Source organism: Desmodus rotundus, chromosome 9, assembly GCF_022682495.2.
Source record: "Desmodus rotundus isolate HL8 chromosome 9, HLdesRot8A.1, whole genome shotgun sequence".
NCBI classification, from domain to species: domain Eukaryota; kingdom Metazoa; phylum Chordata; class Mammalia; order Chiroptera; family Phyllostomidae; genus Desmodus; species Desmodus rotundus.
In genome coordinates this window covers 63,958,856-63,978,737 of record NC_071395.1, presented here as the reverse complement: position 1 = coordinate 63,978,737, position 19,882 = coordinate 63,958,856, and the positions used below count along the sequence as shown (strand labels likewise).

General features: G+C 44.3%; 1 protein-coding gene and 1 pseudogene across 4 annotated transcripts; one reads left to right on the top strand and one right to left on the bottom strand.

Moving 5' to 3' along the window:
- Positions 1–3: 3 nt before the first annotated feature.
- ZSWIM7 (zinc finger SWIM-type containing 7) lies at positions 4–19,869 on the bottom strand. Of its 4 annotated transcripts, none has more exons than XM_053910998.2 (8): positions 19,694–19,851; positions 18,748–19,223; positions 17,507–17,555; positions 16,947–16,968; positions 12,105–12,207; positions 4,043–4,147; positions 2,346–2,462; positions 7–892 (listed from the first exon to the last, which is right to left on the bottom strand). In XM_053910998.2, exons 2-7 carry the CDS (start codon positions 18,871–18,873, stop codon positions 2,349–2,351), a joined length of 519 nt encoding a protein of 172 aa, XP_053766973.1. In that variant the 5' UTR covers positions 18,874–19,223; positions 19,694–19,851; the 3' UTR covers positions 7–892; positions 2,346–2,348. The 4 variants fall into 4 exon arrangements, with proteins under 4 accessions (XP_053766975.1, XP_053766973.1, XP_053766974.1 ...); XM_053910999.2 differs by having other exon boundaries at positions 18,748–19,141; XM_053911000.2 differs by lacking the exon at positions 2,346–2,462 and having other exon boundaries at positions 4–892; positions 19,694–19,857.
- LOC112308670 (mediator of RNA polymerase II transcription subunit 22-like) lies at positions 6,764–10,122 on the top strand (annotated as a pseudogene).
- Positions 19,870–19,882: the final 13 nt, after the last annotated feature.

The window sequence follows — 19,882 nt, the reverse complement described above, 5'->3', positions numbered from 1 at the left end:
CCCCACCCATCCTCACCTTCCACCCTCATCCTACCCGCCTTTGGCTTTGTCCATGTGTCCTTTATACATGTTTCTTGATCAGTGAAATTAATCAAGAAACTACTATGTCAATTGAGGGAAATGATACTCTCATAAGTTCTTAAGTAGAACATCATCAGATAACAATTTTGGTAACATTCTTTTCCATGTATAACAAACTACCCTAAATAACTAGAGAAACGGGACCCTTCTTCTACCAGATTCCATTTCTCCCTCCTGGAGCGAGTTCTGAATTTTACTTCTCTCCCAACTTCAAGCTTTACCTATTTTCTGGATCTCAAAGTGTGAAATTTTTATTAAGTAAAATCACACAACTGTGTATGATAGATAAAATAAAAGTTAAAAAGAAAACAAGCTTAGGGTACTGCATTGGTTTGTCATACAGAGCTGTACCTTATTTTTTTTTTTTTGAAAGGTTTTATTTATCATCAGAGAGGGAAGGGAGGGAACAAGAGAGAGAGAGAAACATCAATGTATGGTTGCCTCTCACACACCCCCTATTGGGGACCTGGCCTGCAACTCAGGCATGTGCCCTGACTAGGAATCGAACCAACAACCCTTTGGTTTGCAGGCTGGAGCTTAGCCCACTGAGCAACACCAGCCAGGGCTGTATGTACTTTCTATTTATCCAGCCCAAGTTTCCCAAGTAGCGTAAGTCTTGATAGCTTTTGTCTGCCAAACTTCACTGTAGCAAAAGGCTCTGCCAACCACACAACACTGCGCCACCTGTGGCCTTTTCACACAGCATTCATTCACTGGCACCTCCTGTTTCAGGGGCCCAGGGTTGGGGGTTTCCTGAGCTGTGAAATCATCTTTTTCATCTGTTCATGGCTTCAATTGCTTCTGCAAGTCCCTGCAAAGACAATGCAGGTCTATGAACCCTCACAGAGATAGCAAATCCCTGCCCGTCCGTGATCTCATTCTGGATGGACAGCTTTACCTATTAAAGAGTTCTTGTCCTGTGCTGAAGTCTGTCTCATTTTCATGTTATAACTCCTGTGCACTCTCTTAGGGTCCAAACAAGTCCCATTTTCTACCTTCTAACACTCCTCTTGGTATCGCTTTTGCCTCTTCTTTTTCAGACTAGACATCCATAGTAAAGCTTCCTCCAGGACATCCATTGCAGTCCCTTCCTTCATTTGGCTTGTTACATACAGCTCAGAAATGCACGCAGAGTAAAACCAGCACTTCCCCTGGTCTAGGTGCTACTGCTCTTCCAACAGCCTCCTTAAACTAGTTTGGCACCAACACCACACATAACCTGAAGCTCTGAAACCAGAACCCCAGCAAGTGTTTTCATAATCACTGCTGGTTAGTCACATCTCTACTCTGATCTGTTACTGCTGCAGAATAATTTTCTGAACCCAAGGTAGAGTACTAACATTTATTCATTTGAATTTCATCCTACTCAGTTTTGTCTACCCTTTCAACCTCTTAAAAATTACTACTACTTCAGTTACTTAAGAATCTAGTTGTGAACAAGACATATATTAGGCTTTGAGTCTAAAATGCTTGATTCCATCTAAAAATTTTTTTTATCCATGGAGGTTAGAGACTGGTTCCGATTTTTCATGGAGACTTGTAAAGGGCTTCAAACCATACACGAATCCTGGGTTCCAACCCACAGTGCCTTCTATACTCCAGAAGGCAAAAACAGACCAAAAGCCTGTTTAGTTTTTTCCATAAAATAAAAGCCACATTTTTCATTTTCACCAATAGATAACTTCATTGATTTGGTATTTTGAGTATGTTGGCGGCTATCTCCTGTGTGGTATAATGTCAATTGCTCTCAATTAATGTCTTCATTTCATCGCTATCAACTTCAACTGGTCTACCTGACCATGGAGCATTGTGTAGTAAAAAATCTCCAGCGTGAAACTTCACAAACCACTTTTGACACGTTTCATTAGTCACAGCACCTTCTCCATACGCAGCAGAAATCTTTTTCTGCATTTCAGTGGCATTTTTCACATTTCTTGAAATAATAAAGCATACTCTGCCAAAAATGTGTATTTTCTTCCATCTTCAATATTAAAATGACTACACAAAAATCCACTAATTTTGATTTTTTTCTTTAAATGCATGCTGTTAACACAGCTGTCACAATATAATCTAACCAAATTGTTTAGAATGAAGTTAAAGACAACTAAGCGCTACCCGAGCCATCTTATGGAAAAAAACAAACAAACTTTTTAGCCAACCCAATGGAAGCTCTATTTCACCTCTCTTCCCTGGGAAATATGATAGGTTAAATCCACTTGTTTTGGGGACTTCTATTTTAAAAAATAATGATGCTCAATCTGTACCTTTTATGCTTCTTGTTTCTTCTCCATCAATATGTCAGTCAACTGCTTGTCTGAGACGCTAAGCTGCTGACAGGTCCCCATAACCTGACTGAGATAAACTGCCAAGAGATGCTTGCACTGGAACACAAAACACACAGACCTGCTGGACACCGGCAGGGCCGGCAAGCCAAGCCCTCTCACTACCATCACACCAAGCAGGGAAGGCGTGGGGCACACAGATTCTGGGCCTCAAACTCACTGATTAAAAACTGCAGATAAAGAGGGACAGATGTACTCGTTCTAGAAGTCAGAGGGCACAAAGGAAATCTTACTTGGCTCACTGTTTTGGGAAACAGCCTGGCACAGGGAATATAACCAAGACAGGCTCCTCATTTTAGTCCTCAGTTCTGTTTCTTTCCCCCTTGCCTTCAGAAAGCTATTACTAGCAACATTCCTTGAGGTTCTGTGTGGTTGGGTGCTTTACAGAGATTATCTCATTTAAACATGGCAGCTACCCACAAGAACAGCTCTTTGCCTCTGTTTTAACCAGGTGCTCAGAGCCTGCAGTTGACCCCTTTCACCACCATTATACTCCTGGGGGACAGGATGGGGTGGAGGGGTGAGAGTGGTGGAGCCCTCACACACACTGGCCTATACACACTCCGAGGAGGGGCTCCAAGCTGGACCTTGTATCACACGACACACAACTGTACACACTGAATGGGCCCTGGTTTAATCATGTCATCTGACAGGTGAAATAAACCTATGGCACATCAGCTACGAATGTGGCCTCTTATACAATGGGATACCCAACTGGCCACCCAATTCCCAAGATGTTTAATGAAGTTAACAGTGTAAAAAAAATGGGAAGAATGGAATGGATGCTGTAATTTTCTTCTTTGGCAAGACTTGGAAACAGCTGCCTGCTCTCAGGTGGGCAGTGCTTTCTCCTCGGGATAAGAAGCTACAGCAGCACGGCCTTTCCTCCACTTGATGCTCTAGACTGCTGTGAAATCAGCAAAAGCGTCAGCGTGCCCTCCTGCCTTGTGTGAAAGTCAAGCACGAAGGCGTGCCAGGCAGTCTAACAGGCAGTGGCAGGGAACACCTCGTGGCTGGAGTTGGGGATGTGCAAGGCTGCCAACATCACATTTAGTTCACATTTTTATTGGCCTATCTAGTTCTCCAGTGCAAACTTATTAGTTCCCAGCCTTTCGGGATTATCTTGTCCTCCCCAATGCTTAATCTATGACCATTTATTTATTTAATTTATTTATTTTTATCCTCACCCAAGGACATGCTTACTGCTCTTAGAGACAGGCGAAGGAAGAATGAGAGGGAGAGAACCATCAATCAGGTGCCTTTTGTACACACCCCAACCAGGGAATGAACCCACAATCCTATCATATCATGTACCCTGGGCAGGAACTGAAACCATGACCGCTTGGTCTGGAGGACAACTCTCCAACCAAGTGAGCCACACTGGGTGGGGCTTGTCTATGACCTTTTAAATAAAAAATTGGGGTTGATGTATTTCTAAAAATGATAGCATTTGGGGAGAGTAAACCCGAAAGAGATGACTAACTGAAGTCAAGGACAATAAACAACTATCTGTTTCAACATGCGGTAAAGTTCCCATTTTGTACAACTGTTAAACCATGAAGTAGGAGCCAACAATTTCTGCCCTGACTGGAATGCTGTGGGCAGGGCCCCCCGCTTACCAGCAGGCTGTCACTCTTCCGTAGCACTGAGAAGGCAAAAGCAGGACAGGAGCAGTAGTGGCAGGAAGTCAAGCACGTGTACATTTTACCAGAACTTCCAAGCACCTAGAAAGAAAAGGACAGACGCGATCAAATTTCCAAAGGTGTGCTGGAAACTGCCTCATTCCCTTGAATTGATTTGGTGACTCATTACTCTGCAGGTCGCACTGGGAAGAACTGCAGTATTCTTTTACAAAAAAGTGGAAACTCCACTTCCCTGTGTGTATACGCTTTCCTCCGTCTCAGTGCTTTGCCTTTGAGGACTTCATACAGTGAAACTGAGGAGAGTTTCAGGCTAAACTGTCCACACAAAACATTTTGTTCCTCTGCTTGGTGATTCAAAGGGCTGACTCTGTGAGAATACTATAAAGAGGTGGCACAGGGTGCTCCCTTCCCTCATCTGCACTTTACTGGGGTGTTTCTTACTTACCATGCGGTATTTCTCACAGCATGTGTGCGGGTTTCTAATGCTTCCACCACACACCTGAGAGAGTATGAAAACAGGTGAAAGGTAAGGAAAGAGACAGAAAGGTCTCTAAAGGAAATGGGAAAAGGCTTTGAAAAGCATCTGAGAGCAGCAGGGAGAATACAGGACCTTGCAAAATGGATGACTCAGCTGCTCAGGATGGAGTTCTCAGAAAGAGGCAAGCCCAGATCTGCCTATTCATCTAGTAGGATGGAAGGAAAATATAGAGATATGTGAGGGGCTAGGCAGAGGCCCAGTCCCCAAAGAAACAGCCTTGTTGGCAATCGAGGCATAAAAAAAGAAGACGGTAGGGAAAACATGATATATCTGTGACAGACTTATTGGAGAACTCACTTGTTTAAGTCTCTATCACAAAACAGCCCAAAACAAAAATGTTGAGTGCTTCATTCCTAAAGTTAATTTCCAAACTTGAATGTAAAATTAGTATCCAAGGGAAGCAGAAACATCCCGAGGGTTATTTTACAATGAGCTGCCATTTAGGAATCTGCCACAGTGCTTTCTAATTAATTTTAGGCTCAAGATGGCAACCTAAAATGAAAAGGGCAGGACTTTTTTTATTTTGAAAAAGATTACAATGCCAGCACCCCCAGGATTCTTGCCTTTGTCTCCTCCACAAAAAATACAACAGGTGAGGCCTTAACCAACGCATCACGCTGCACAAGTGTGCCTCTGCCAGTTGTCTGGTGGTTCACAATGTGGCCGTTCACTATGGTTTCTGACCCACTCAGCAGAATTCCTCAGCGGTTGCTAGATTACCAGAAATGGCCAGTGACTGGGTAAGAAAATGCCTATTATACCCATTCAAAAACTTCAGCCTTAGTTACAAATTAGGTATCAAAAAAACCCTGCATCTTACATAATTTCCATTCTCAAGGCACTGATGTTTTAAACATATCACCCACACCACTGAGTATTGGTGAAGGAATTTCCCTAGTGTGTCTTGGAAAAACCTAAACTTAAGGAAGAGCATTAGACTGTTTTCCACTTAATCCTGGAAGAAAACCCATCAACATCCAGCAGTGCCATTCTTAGGTTTCCAAATTATTGCCAATGAATGACTTTAGTCATCTCCTGGTCTCTCTAGATACAAAGTTAAGCAGGCATAAGCCCCTGGAATTCCACATTGATTCGACTAGTCCACTGGTTCCTTCTTATCATGGGTCCTCAAACTATCAGAGTACTCTCTGGATTATATTGAATAAATAAATGCCTAGTGCCTCAGAGATGGGGAGAAATTCTACAGCCTCCCTTGCCTGATCCTTTCAAAGGTTGGTTAAGACTAAAAATACAATGCTTAAGTACCTGAGGCAGTAAATACCATAAAGAGATAGCAAGTTATGAATTTGCTCCTTCCTCATCTAGCAGTGGACACCTAATGAACCCAATAACCAGGAAAAAATCTGAGTTAGAAATGTTCGGAACTGGAAATTGACCTTAGGGACCATCTAATTTAATTCCTTTACTCTTCAATAGAAAAATGACCTCTTATAGAAATTGCTCCCAGTCCTCCCACTCAGAGTCTGGAATATATCCCAGGAAGGGGAGAGCTTTTTAAAAAAGAAACATGCAGGGAAGAGGCTACCAAGGCCCATGACTGGACCTGTAGGAATGTCACTTGGAGGAAGTCTGCTGTGGCTGCAGTGAGGTTCTAAGGAGGGCCACCCACCTTAAGCTGCCATCCACTCAAAGTACATTTTTTAAAACCCTCACCTGAGGATATGTTCACTGATTTTAGAGAGAAAGTGGGGGAGAGAGAGACATTGATTGGTTGCCTCCTGTATGTTCCCTGACCAGGGATCAAGCCCGCAACCTTTTGGTGTATGGGGTGACGCTCCAACCCACTGAACCACCCTGCCAGGGCACAGTACAGTTTTATGACTGTTCCAGGCCTCTCAGGGCCGATCACAGTAGGAAACTGCATTCTCTATTGTTCTCCATGTTCGGTGCCTCTCTCTGAAAGAGGATTATACATTCCTGCCCCATTGCTTACAGGCTGATTATGTGACCTGCTTTGGCCAGAAAAATGTGAGTAGCCAAGCAGAACATTAAAAACTGGTGCATACCACATCATCTTTCCCCTCTGCTGAGATCCACAAAGGTCTAGATAGGAAGGGGCTTCTCTGCGAATGGGGGCCCCTGAAGACAGAGGTTTTAAAGCAGAACTGCAACGGACTCTTAACGGACATGCACCACGGATGACGTATGTAACTTTGTTTTTGTAAACCTCTGAAATTCGGGGGTCACTGTTACCACTGCATAATGTAGACTCTCCTGACTGATGCATCTCCCTTCCTAGGTGAACCAAAAAAAGTTTATAGAAAAGCAACTCAGGTGACAACATAATGGGACTTTTGCATAATGACCATTGTACCTGTAGGACAGTGAGGATGGGAGAAGGCTGACCTGTGGGACAGAACCAGCAGGGCGGCACAGCACCGTCTGCCTCAACTTTATCATCTCATAGGACCTCTGCGTTATGCCATTCTTACTGTATTACAATACAATGAAACCACTATGGTTAATTTGAGGGTGCATGTAAGATTTCCACAGCCTCATTTAATTCAAAATCCAAGTGGAGAGCCATAATTCTAGGAAGTTAGCATTTTTTTTTTAATTTGCCATCTTAACCATTTTTTAAAAGGATTTTATTTACTCTTCTCTTTTTAGACAGAGAAGGGAGGGAAAGATGGAAACATCAATGTGTGGTGGTTGCCTCTTACAAGCCCCCTACTGGGGACCTGACTGGTCTGCAACCCAGGCATGTGCCCTGACTGGAAATCAAACCCGTGATCCTTTGATTTGCAGGCCTGCACTCAATCCACTGAGCCACACCAACCAGGGCGGAAGTTATCATTTTCATGATGAATAAAGCAATGTAATATAATGCAGGATGTGAATGATAAAAACAAGTTATGGTATCCTAGGAGGAACAAAAAGTCAACAATAACTGAAATATTTTAAACAAAATCTTTAAGATTTTAACTAATAACTAGATAACAGAACTAGAGAACAGCTGGAAGTCCACTTGGGCAGGTCAAGTGTTATGCTGATATTGGAACTGAGACAAAAAAAATCTGAAACTGAAAGACATGGGAAAAACTCAAAGGTCCTTGTTCAGGATATTTTAGCTATAATAAATAAATAAATAAATAAAAAACACAAGGAAAGAAAATGAAAATACTGAGGCATGGAGAGGCATCAGGGAGCTGGGACTTCCCCAGGGGTGCTTGTTCATCCCCCACCCCATCTGGGCCAGGTGCCCGCCTGTCCAGGGTCTGCGGACAAAGCGCTGGCCCCAGACCTCTGCTCTCTGCACTAATGGAGGCCTCGCCACAGCCCAGCAGAGAGCCCTGCCGCAGAGCAAGGAGATACTGCTGCAGTCTTACAACAAGCTGCTTAAGGATGACATCAAGTCCATCACACACAACTTCACTAAGATCATCAGGACCACTGAGGTCTGAGCTGGCAAGTCCCTGGTGAAGCTCAAGTCCAACCTCAAGCAGTTCCTCATCCTGAATGACTTCCATGCAGTGAACCAGGCCACTGAACAGCGCTGCCAGCGCTGCAGGAGTATGACTGACTGGAAGCTCATCACCCTGGGGGACAAGATTGTCATCAACCTCTATGAGCTAGAGGAGGAGCATTACTCGACCAGGTACAAAGAGGGCTGTACCCAGACCTGCAGATGAGGGCCTGGCCCAGCCCAACCTGGCACCCCAAAGGTCCTGTTTACTCAAACCCCTACCTGGTCTCCACCACAGAACCCTGGTTTCAGGGTAGAGCTCCCGGTCACAGCATCTGATCCAGACACTTTATAACATCCAGTGGGCACTGGGATCAAACTCACAGAACTTCAAGGGCTGGGAGGGCCAGAACCAGGGTTCCTGCTCAGGGTGCCAGCTGCCCCTTTTTGAACTGTCTGCTTCTTCTAGCTTTCTTTAAAAAAAATTTTTTATTCATTTTTAGAGAGGGGAAGGGAGGGAGAGAAACATCAATGTGTGGTTGCCTCTCACACACCCCCAACTGGGGGCCTGCCCTGAAAGCCAGGCAAGTGCCCTGACTGGGAATTGAATTGGTGACCCTTTGGTTTGCAGGCCAGCACTCAATCCACTGAGCCACACCTGCCAGGGCTCCTTTTAGCTTTTTAATCAACATCTAATCACAGATTCCAGCCAAGGCTGTGCTAGCTCCTCTTGGCCACCCTGGCTATGTCCAGGATGCAGTGTTTGCCCAGGGAGGCAATTCCATGTGGGCATCACCAAACCCCCAGTGTGTGTGTGGGGGGGGGGGGGGGGAGCAGGGGTCCTGGAAAGGAGGAGGTAAAATTCCAAGCAGAGGATGACCCTGGAAGCCAGAGCCCTCCTCCACGCCAGGCCCATGCTGGGCCCCAGGGATACCGCAGTGAGCATGGCCCATCACCCCAGCCCTTGTGGAGCCACTTAGAATCCTGAAACCTGAGGCCTTTGAGTGAGAGGGGCCCTGAGAAAGCTCAGTCCAAGTGTAAGTTACATAGTGGGAAACTGTGGCTAGAAACTGGGAGGCCGTACATCTTCACCCCCATTAGCTTGGAAAATCCAGACTTGGCCCAGCAGACACGGAGCCCATGCCCCCTGGCTCTTTTGCCCAGAGGAGGCTGTCCTTCCTATGGTGGCTTTAAAGGCTCCTTTCTGCCTCACAGGAGCCAACTGGGGGTCGGCGGGGGGGAGATACAGATATCCAGTGCCAGCATGGGCTTGGATTCAGTGCCAACCCTCATGATCCCCACCCATCTTGGACTCTGTGGGGATGCTATGTCACTGCCCAGCTGGAGGGAGTGGTTCTAGACTTTTCCAGAGCATTCTGGGGCTGCCTCTGGTTCCCTAATACCCACCGGCTCAGCAGACACACGACGATCACCTCCCACATGCCAGGCCTTCAGAGAAGGGTCCTGAGTGGGTCTTGGGGGGGGTTCTCAGACCCTGCTGGGGACATTGCTCATAGTCCCACTAGTTTTTAGCATCCCTTCACATTCCCATGTTTGTCCCCATCACCCCCAAAGGCCAGGCCTCTGGCCTGAGCAACTACAGGATAGCGATTCAGCCCTGCCTCTTGAGAATGGCAGAGGGGGCTAGGACAGCCACGTGGAAGGGCAGACACCTGCTAGGTCAGTGGAGGGACCTGCAGAGGCCACAGACCTTCATCAGCTGGTCCTGCATGGCTCCTCTCTTTAGGGTGCTAAAGGGTTCAATGCAGGGCATGCCCCCGTGACTCCTGCTCAGCCACGACTGCCTGACAGTGCACCTGCACAGAGGGGAGAGGCAGGGGTAGGGTGCCATTTTCTTCACTGGGCTCCCATCTCTCCCTGGGTCTCTGGTGGTGGAAAAGCTGGAGTCTTTGCGAAGCTAATTATCTGCCTCTGTGAGGAGTTTACTGGAGGCTGGGCCTCAACAATGGACACTGCTAGTGACCTCTTGGCCCCTCTGCTGGCGTCTCCGGAGCCCAGTGCTGGCCCCTGGCAGGCCGCCACCCCTGCCCACTCCCATGCTGACAGCCTAGCCCCACAGAGCATGCCTGAGCCTCTCCAGGTGCCCTCTCCCAGCCTCTAAGATCTTAGGAACAAAATCTGGTACCCCCTCCTGCTGCCACAGCCTTGCTCCTCTCTGCCTTGGCTCCCACTTGGGGATCATTCAGGCCTCCTTGGGAACCTTGCTGGCCCAGGGACAGCCAGGAGTGTGGAGGGAAAGAGTTCCCCCAACCACTTCCAGGGAGGCCCACTCTTTGTCCAGTCACCTATGTTCACTATCTTCCCAGGCAGCTGGGTGGAAGTTTCCAGAGCAGTCTGGACTGTTGAAGATGTAGCAGCAGGGCAATGTGCCCGATGTCAGAAGACCTGACCTGAGCCTGCTGTTTAATGTGGGGAGGGGGCTCTGCAGGGCTGGGGGCAGGAGGCTGTGATTCACACAGAAACCCAGCAGGCAGGGATCCTTCCTAGTTCTGCACGCACATTCTGGTTATTTTTTTCATAAGAGAATGTTGAATAAAAATAGCACTGCCCTTTAAAAAAAAGGAAAAAAAGGAAAGAAAATGAAAATACCTCCTCATGTATAAACATTACTTAATAGCTCTGATTATTAATCTATAAATTCACCAGGAGAAAATTCTAATATGCAGCCTCTTTTAAGTAAATACAATGCAAAAGTTCTAACTGCAGCATTCAACACTAATTACCCCATTATCCTTAATGAAGAAATGCATGAAAATTTTGCCAGGTCAGCTACATTATGCTACAATGTGGGATGGCAAGTTAATTCACTAAGCCAAGGCTCCTATTGCCCAATCAGGCTTCCCTCAAGTCAATCACTCACAAATCATTAACTGACAGGGTCTCAGCTCTAAGAAGTTCAATGGAAATAAGTCAGAATCCAAACACTGAATTACTTCCCCCTTCCTGGTCTTCATCAAGGCCTGAATTACATATATAAGAGTTGACATCTTTTTAACCCCTTCCAAGCCAGGCATAAAATATTGGAAAATAAAAGTATTTTTATTTTATTCACAGTATTCTCGTCCTTCAATCCCAGCTGCATTTACCATCGTCTCCTGTAGCTAAACTGGGGTGTTGTGGGGTTGGGCTCGTGTCTGGCCCACTGTTGATACAAAGACCAGCAGTGTGGGATAGCAGTTACAAATCCCATCTGCCGGCTGTGACTATTAGTTTACTTTTCTGCATCTCAGTTTCCTGGAAGATCCATTGCTGGGCTTTTGAGGAGAATGGAAAAAAGCACAGGAAAGTAATTCAGAGCCTGATAAGAGGCTGTTACTCTACAAATCCACCTGTGTTAAACCCTAGACTCTAGAGCACAGGTGGCAAACACAAGGCCCGAGGGCCGAATCCTGCCTGCCACCTTGCTTCTACCCAGCGGCAGTGCTGAGCTCCTTGCCCCTAGTTAAGGAGTAGTTACATTTATACAGTCCTCAAATTACACTTGGACTTTTGAAGGCAACCTCGAGGCTGACTTGGCCCTCGGTGAAAATGAGTTTGACACCCCTGTTCTGGACATAGAGCAAAATTCAGGTCCAAGTAGACTACATTCAGTGCAGTTTGACCCTTAGTAAATATACCCTGAAAACAATTTTAAAAGATCATTTCTGATGAATATGAGCATATGGAAGGACCTCAAAAATACATTTTGGTTTTTGCTTGTAAGCAAGAGATGATGAACAAGATGAAGATGTCAGCACATTTTTGGTGGGGAGGTGTTGGGAAAGTACCTCTATTATCAAACAATGGCAAATCGGAAGTCAACTGCAGTCCGTTAGATGGAGAAAAGAGCCCCTCCACACCACTGGCAGTTCTATACAGTGCTACTGTGCAGAGTTAACAAGGCATACCTATGGTATCTTAATTACTAACACACTAATTTTACTAAGTTGGGTCAAATGCTTTTCAACAGTGCAGGAAATACTTAAGGCTGGTCACCAGCTTCCACAGAGATTTTTGGAAACATTTTGCCCCAAGGGGTTCCTGCTGAGATTCCCCCACCTCTAGATTTCTACCTGGTAAACACGCCGCCCACTGGGCGATGAGATTAAAGTGATGGACTGTCGGTCAACAAGGTCCAAGGCCTGGAGGGCTGATGAGCCAAAGACAAACTTCAGCCTGGGAAATAGAAAGGTTTCACGTTAGACTGCCTGACTCTCAAACTCACTTCTGTAACTTGACCCAAAGGATCACCAGCAACACTTTTAAAAAATTTAATTCATTTTAGTTTGGGAAAAAAGATAATATAGCAAAACCCTATGCAATCAATCCCCCAAAATAAATGTTAACATGTTATTTACAAATAAAGAAGCCCCTTTTATGCCTCATAGTGCTTCCTATTCTTCTGGAACCTTCCTTCATTCCTGAGACAACCACAAGCATTTGTTGGTTTCCTTCCTATTAATGTCCTTGTATTTTTATTATATTTAGTACATGTGTATATTTATGGTTACACACACATTATACATATGGTATTGTTTTATAAGTTTTAAAACAAAAGTGTATTGTAGGCTTTTTGGTAATTTTTTCCCTACTCAACCTGCTTTAGAAAATGATGCATACTGATATATACGTGTGTGTGTGTATATATATTTAAATTAACTTGTGAATAATGTTCTATTGTATATATAAAAGTAGTAGGTACATATTCTTTAGTTTAAGAACTAAAGTAGAGTTTAAGAACTCTACCGATGGGCATTCTGATTGTTTCCATTTTACTCTAATATAAATAATAATTATCGCTGTGCCTGTCCCTTAGTACACACATATGAGAATTTTTCCTGGTTAAAGTAAAAGCAGAATTGCTAGGTCTTAGGATATGTACATTTTTCAATTTCAACAGGTGTTGACAGCATCTGTCCACAGTGGAAACAGCATTCCCACCAGCACTGTGAGAGAGTTCTATTTTCTCCACATCATCACCAACATCAGTATTAGACTTTTTCATGTTTGACCATCTGATGGGTGTTAAATTTGTACTTTTTGACTAGTAATAAAGGCCATTCAGCTGTTAATGATCTATCAAAAAAATGTGGGAAAATTCTTATGTTAGATGAGTAAGGTCAGACACAAAATTGTAAATTTAGAAACTCTTGATATTAATTTTTCTTTAAAAAATTATGATTACCGATCACTTTATGGATGGGGAACCAAGATGGTGGCGTAGGTAGACACACTGAGTCTCCTCGCACAACCAGAACTGACAAAATCGAACGGCAAGGGGGTCCGACACCGAGGAAATACAAAATAAACATTCATCTAGACCGGTAGGAGGGGCGGAGACGGGCACAGGTGGAGAGGACTCACGTTGCTGTGGGGGGACTGAGACTGGCGGAGTGTGGGACAAACGGGGCAGGCAGTCCGAGCACTAGCAGACCCTGCAACCTTACATTTGCGCAGATAAACCGAGAGGGCCGGACTCAGAGTGGCGGAGAGCAGGGCAGGCAGAGCAGTGGGTAGCACCCCAGGGCCCCACATTCGCGCACAGATAAACCGGGCGAACGGTGGGGAGCGAAGCAGACTGCGCAACCCAGGGCTCCAGCTCCGGGAAATAAAGCCTCAAACCTCTGATTGAAAGCGCCCCTGGGGGTTGGGGCAGGAGCAGGAGAGACTCCCAGCCTCACGGGAGAGGTCGTTGGAGAGACCCACGGGGGCCTGGAGTGTGCACAGGCCCGCCCACTGGGGAACCAGCACCAGAGGGGCCCAGTTTGACTGTGGGTATTGGAGTGAAAGATTGAAATCCGGAGAAGAGTGAGGCAGGGCCCACTGCTCCCTCTCGGCCCCTCCCCCACGTACAGCGTCACTGCACAGCGACCAGCCTTACCCCGCCCCAGTGAACACCTAAGGCTCCGCCCCTTAAAGTAACAGACCAGCCAAGACACACACACACACACACACACACACACAAAGGCCCAAATGACAGAACACTTCAAAGTTCCAGAAAAAATACAACTAAGCAAGGAAGAGATAGCCAACCTATCGGATGCACAGTTCAAAACACTGGTTATCAAGATGCTCACAGACTTGGTTGAATCTGTTCGAAAAACAGATGAAAAAATGAAGCCTATGCTAAGAGAAACAAAGGAAATTGTACAGGGAACCAATAGTAATGCAAAGGAAACTGGGACTCAAATCAAGGGTCTGGACCAGAAGGAAGAAAGAAACATCCAACCAGAAAAGAATGAAGAAACAAGAACTCGGAAAAATGAGGAGAGGCATAGGAACCTCCAGGACATCTCTAAACGTTCCAACATCCGAATTATAGGGGTGCCAGAAGGAGAAGAGGAAGAACAAAAAATTGAAAACTTATTTGAACAAATAATGAAGGAGAACTTCCCTAATATGGCAAGGGAAATAGAATTCTGGGAAGTCCTGGAAGCTCAGGGTGTCCCAAAGAAGCTGGACCCAAGGAGGAACACACCAAGGCACATCATGATTACATTACCCAAGATTAAACGCAAGGACCTATATCCACGATTACTGTATCCAGCAAAGCTATCATTTAGAATGGAAGGGAAGATAAAGTGCTTCTCAGATAAGGTCAAGTTAAAGAAGTTCATCATCACCAAGCCCTTATTATATGAAATGTTAAAGGGAGTTACCTAAGAAAAAGAAGATCAAAAATAGGAACAGTAAAAATGACAGCAAACTCACAGTTATTAACGACCACAGCTAAAACAAAAACAAGAGCAAACTAGGCAAACAACTAGAACAGGAACAGAACCATAGAGATAGAAATCAAATGGAGGGGTGTCAATAGGGGAGTGGGAGCGGGAGAGGGGGGGAAAGGTACAGAGAATAAGTAGCATAGATGATAGGTGGAAAATAGACAGGGGGAGGGTAAAAATAGTGTAGGAAATGTAGAAGCCAAAGAACTTATAGGTATGACCCATGGACATGAACTATAGGGGGGGAATGTGGGAGGGAGGGGGTGGGCAGGATGGAGTGGAGTGGGGGGGCAAATGGGACAACTGTAATAGCATAATCAATAAATATATTTAAAAAATTCTAAAAAAAAATTATGATTACCTCAAAATAAAACTAAAAAACCCCGAGAAGATAATAAACCAAAATGTAACAATGATTATCACTGGCTGGTAAGACCGTTGATACCTTTCATGTTTCCTTTATTTTCCGAGGACTTTTTTTTTTTTTTAACAAGTATGGATTATTTTTATAAACTGGAAAATCAAATGGTTGGGATAAATCAAAACTGAAAAGTTAAGTGCTTTAAAGAACCCATATGATTTGACACAGAGAAAGAACTACTAAGACTTCCAACAAACTAGTCTCTTTATACAATAAACTATCAGAATGGGAAGAGTTCTTCAACTTTTTACATTGAACATATGGAGATTATTTATGGACAAAAAAACTTGGTGATAACTTTATCAGAGGTAATTACAATTAACTTTAAAAATGGATCTAACAAAAAGTTTTCAACCTGCCTTATCCACCTTGTAATACACTGTAAGAATCTCTTGAATACAATATTTTTCCCTATCACTTTTAACAGTTACAAAGAATTCCACTGTAAAGATGAATTACTTTTATTTTTCCCAAACTCTATTTTGGATAGTTTAATTAAATCTAATCTGAATTAAGACTGTTTTCATGGTTGTTTGTTTTTTCGCTACCATAAACAACATGGGAGAATATGTTCACTGCAAAATCTTTATGGACATCTACGATTACTTCTTTGGCACACATTTTTATGAACAGAATTCTGGGTCAAAGAATATGCGTGTTTTTAACAAGCTTTTTATTTATTTTTAGACAGAGTGGGAGGAAGAGAGGGAGAGAAACATCAATGTGTGGTGGCCTCTCGTGAGCCCCCCACTGAGGACCTGGCCTGCAACCCAGGCGCATACCCTAACTGGGAATCAAACTGATGACACCTAGGTTCCCAGGCTGACACTCAGGCCACTGAGACACAGCAGCCAGGACAGAATAGCTCCTACTGCCTATTGCCAGCTTACCTTCCAAAGTACACTCCTATTGCCAGGGTATCAGTTATCCTTTTCTCCATGCTCTAGCCAACATCTGGAACATTCTGACCAACATCTCCTTTGTGGTAGCCAGTTTAATTTTATTTTTATGACCACCCAAATTTACATTTCCCCCCAGAGTTTTTGGTAATGTGCATTCTTTTATTATTTGCCTGCTCTTTGTTTTAAAAGTAGTAATTTTTCCTGAATAATGTATTATTAGAAAAAACATAGGGGATTATCTATGGATAATTCTGTGTGAGATCATATGGGTTCTTTAAAACATAATCTTTGTAAAAACGATTTAAAATAACAGACAAAAGGTTAAAGCCCTTCTCTAAATCCTACCTCCTTCATTTCTGCTATGATAATTACTAGTATAGGCTGGTGTATATTCTTGTAGACTTTTAAATATAAGTGTATATATGCAATGGAATGCTCTTTATTCCTAGGTAACTTTCACTTTTTTGTTGCTATTGAGAATGTAATTCTATTTTTGAACTTTGTGTATGAAGCAAAAACGTTTTTAATTTCTTTATTAAAAAATAACTTCATTCTCTTGGTTTAAAAAAGTTGTATCACCTATAAATAGGACAACTATCTTTAGTTGCAGTTAGGTATACTTCTAATTTCTTGTAACAGCTACACTTCTAGAACAATGTTACACAAAACAGTGTAGGAATGCCATGCACAATCAAACATGGTTTTGGCTGTTCACTTGAAACAGGTTTCTAATAATCATGTCAAGAAAATATTGTTCCTAGTTTAGTAAGAATATTTTTAAAAATCAAGAATTGCTGTAAAAAGGATTTTACTTTTAAGACACATTAATGACTAAAAAACCCCACATATAACAGGATATATACTTACGATAATAGATGCTCATCAGGAACTGTAAAACAGGGATGGAAAGAAAGTTAATCACTGACTGCAAACATAACCATTGACTGCAAACATACAAATCTTAAGAAGAGCCCTGCCCGGGAAGCTCAGTAGGTTAGAGCGTCATCCTGATACATCAAGGTTGTGCACTCAGTATCTAGTCGGGGCACACACGATAAACCACCAGTGAATGCACAGACAAGTGGAACAACAAATCTCTCTCTTTCTCTCTTCCCCTTCCTCTCTCTCTCTAAAATCAATGAATAAAAAAATTTTTTAAAATCTTAAAAAGACTATAACCAAAAAGACTTTCGTGTAAGATGGTGAATTGAGCCTATGTATCTAATTGTACTCCTTCCCAATATTCCACTAAATAAGACTTTTTTTTAAAAAGCATAAACTCCCGCCCTGCCTGGTATGACTCAGTGGATTGAGCACCAGTCTTGGAACTGAGAGGTTGCTGGTTGGATTCCCATTCAGGGCACAGGCCTGGACTGCCAAGCCGAGTCTCCAATTGGGGGTGTGCGAGAGGCAACCAATGGATGTACCTCTTGCACATTGATGTTCCTCTCCCTCCTTCTCCTTCCCTTCCCCTCTCTGTAAAAATAAATAAATAAAATCTTAAAAAAATAAAATAAAAAGCATAAACCCCCACAGATACCTACATGTTGGAAAATAATTTACAAGACCTGACAAAAGTGAATCTTATACTAGCAATGATGAGAACCAAGCAACAATCTGATTTACCCTCCAGAATCTACTATCTTCCCCCGCCCCCAAACTCTCAGAAATTGGTGGCACCAGATACCTCTGGAGGTGGGGGTGAAGCAGGGGGGCTAAAATAAGACTCTTTGAAAGTAAGTTTAAGAAGCTAGAAGTTGACAAACTAATACTTTCAGAAGCCTGAAGAAATATTATTTCCAACATAAAATTCAATACTTCGCCTATCAATTCAGTGTGAGGATAGAAAAAGAACTTTTCTCAGACATGTAAATTATCAAAAAGCACATCTCTTATTTTTCTCCAGGAAGTTACTACAGTATGAGTTCTATAAAATAAAGTAGCAAACCAAGAAAAAGAAAGTTGTAGAAATACAAGGTTCAACATTGGTGATGGGAATTCCCATGATAAAAATAGTGGAGGGAGATCTCAAGAGGCAGCTGGGGAGCAGCCAGTGCCCCTATCAGAGCAACTTCCACAGAAAACGAGACTGATCAAACCTCTCATTCAGCTGAGCATCTTGAACATAGATTTAGAACACTGACGATGAATTTGTGGTTGAACTAGGGATACAGAGACAGCCAAACAAGCACATATACACAACTACGGCAGCTGTAACTCCAGGTAAAATGCAAAGTTACACAGGGAAGGAAAAGTAATCACAGCTTCCTACATGGCTCAGTTGTGTTTATATTATCATACAAATTACTCAGAATCTTGCTCTAAAAAATTACCACTGAAAAATGGCGGTCAGGAAGAGTGTATGACTATCTAGCACAAAGATCTTTACGTAGTAGAAAACAGTTCTGCTGAAAATAAACACAACAGTGGTGGTGGTCCATCTGTCTGAGCTGTCAGCACCAGGGTCGGTCTTCCAATCTGCCACAGTGCTGGACAAACACTGCGGACACAGAGCCCCCGTCTGGTAACCACGGTTTGGGCTGACAACAGACTGACTTTTTCCTTGCCCTTTTTGGGATCAGAACGTGAATACCTGGCTGGCCTAATCTTCTAAGCATATACATATGTCCTTAATTTTAACTGAAATGAGAAAAAAAGATTGGCTTACTCTTCTCAATTCTTTAAAAACAGTGCAGTCCATAAGCCCTGGCCGTTTAGAGCATCCTCCCAATGCTCCAAGCTTTCGGGTTCGATCCCCCTCAGGGCACATACAAGAATCAACCAACGGATGCATCAATAAGGGGAGCAAATTGATATTCTTTCTCTCTCTTCCCCTTCCCCTCTTTCTCTAAAATCAGTACGCTAAAAAAAATTTTTTTTAAAAACCTGCTGTAGTGAATAAGTAATGGCAATTGAGCCCGACTTTGCTATTTATTAACTGTCCATTTTTACACCAGTTGAGTAGTTCTAATTAGCCTATGCATTTGATCGCAAGCATCCTCTTCGTACTGTGTCCTGAGGTCCTCGCGGTGGTTTCGGTGAGCACGGTCACAGAGCGGGCTCTGCCGGTCGGAGGGGAAAAAGATACTCTCACGAAAGTCAGACTTATCCCAGTCACTGCTTGTGCATTTGGGTTTTGTGGCCCTAAAATATTTTTTTGCCAAAGAAAGTGTATGAGAGGATTAAAATTAACCTAAGATCATGAGAAAAAGAGTATCGTCACGTTTAACAACTTAAAATTTTGCCTATGAGCCCCTGCAGGCTCCCGTCCCTTCCGCCCTCCAGGCCCCCGGTTCTCCCCTGGGCCGCCCACTACCCGATGGGGGGCGCACAGAATCACCACACCGATCCCCGGGCAGATTTAGCTTATCTCTTTTCTCCCCTCGCCCACCTCATCTTCTCCCCCTCTTACTCCTCCCTTTTTTTTTTTCATTTTTTACTAACCAGGGGAGTTGGAGACAGAACCACACGGGAAACGAGCACACGGAGAAACGGAGGGGAGCGCGGGGTCGAGGACCCGAACGCCGCGCCCTGAGGGATCGCCGCCTCCCGCCTCCCGGCCGGACGGGGCCCGCCCACGACCCGCCGTTCAGCCACCCGCCTCCGGGCCTCACTTCGCGCGCCGTCCCGCACCGCCGCGGCCATCTCGCTCAGGAGCTCCCCCACGACGGCCGGCAACGTGACTGCCGGTGAGGCGACAGCCATGCTCTACCGCGCGCGGTCTCCGACACCCCAGCCAGAGCACCGTCACAACCCACTCGTGGACTACTAGCCCCCGTTGGGGGCGGTGCCGCGCGGCGCCG

Bases quoted from the DNA above. Each gene is read 5' to 3' on its own strand.
- ZSWIM7 (XM_053910998.2), bottom strand. From the start codon at position 18,873: ATGCATCCGTTGGTTGATTCTTGTATGTGCCCTGAGGGGGATCGAACC. The intron at 16,969-17,506 runs GTACATCCATTG...CCTGTTTTACAG, and splicing joins GGAACATCAATGTGCAAGAG to TTCCTGATGAGCATCTATTA. The intron at 2,463-4,042 runs GTAAGCGGGGGG...TTTGTGTTCCAG, and splicing joins GGAAGAGTGACAGCCTGCTG to TGCAAGCATCTCTTGGCAGT.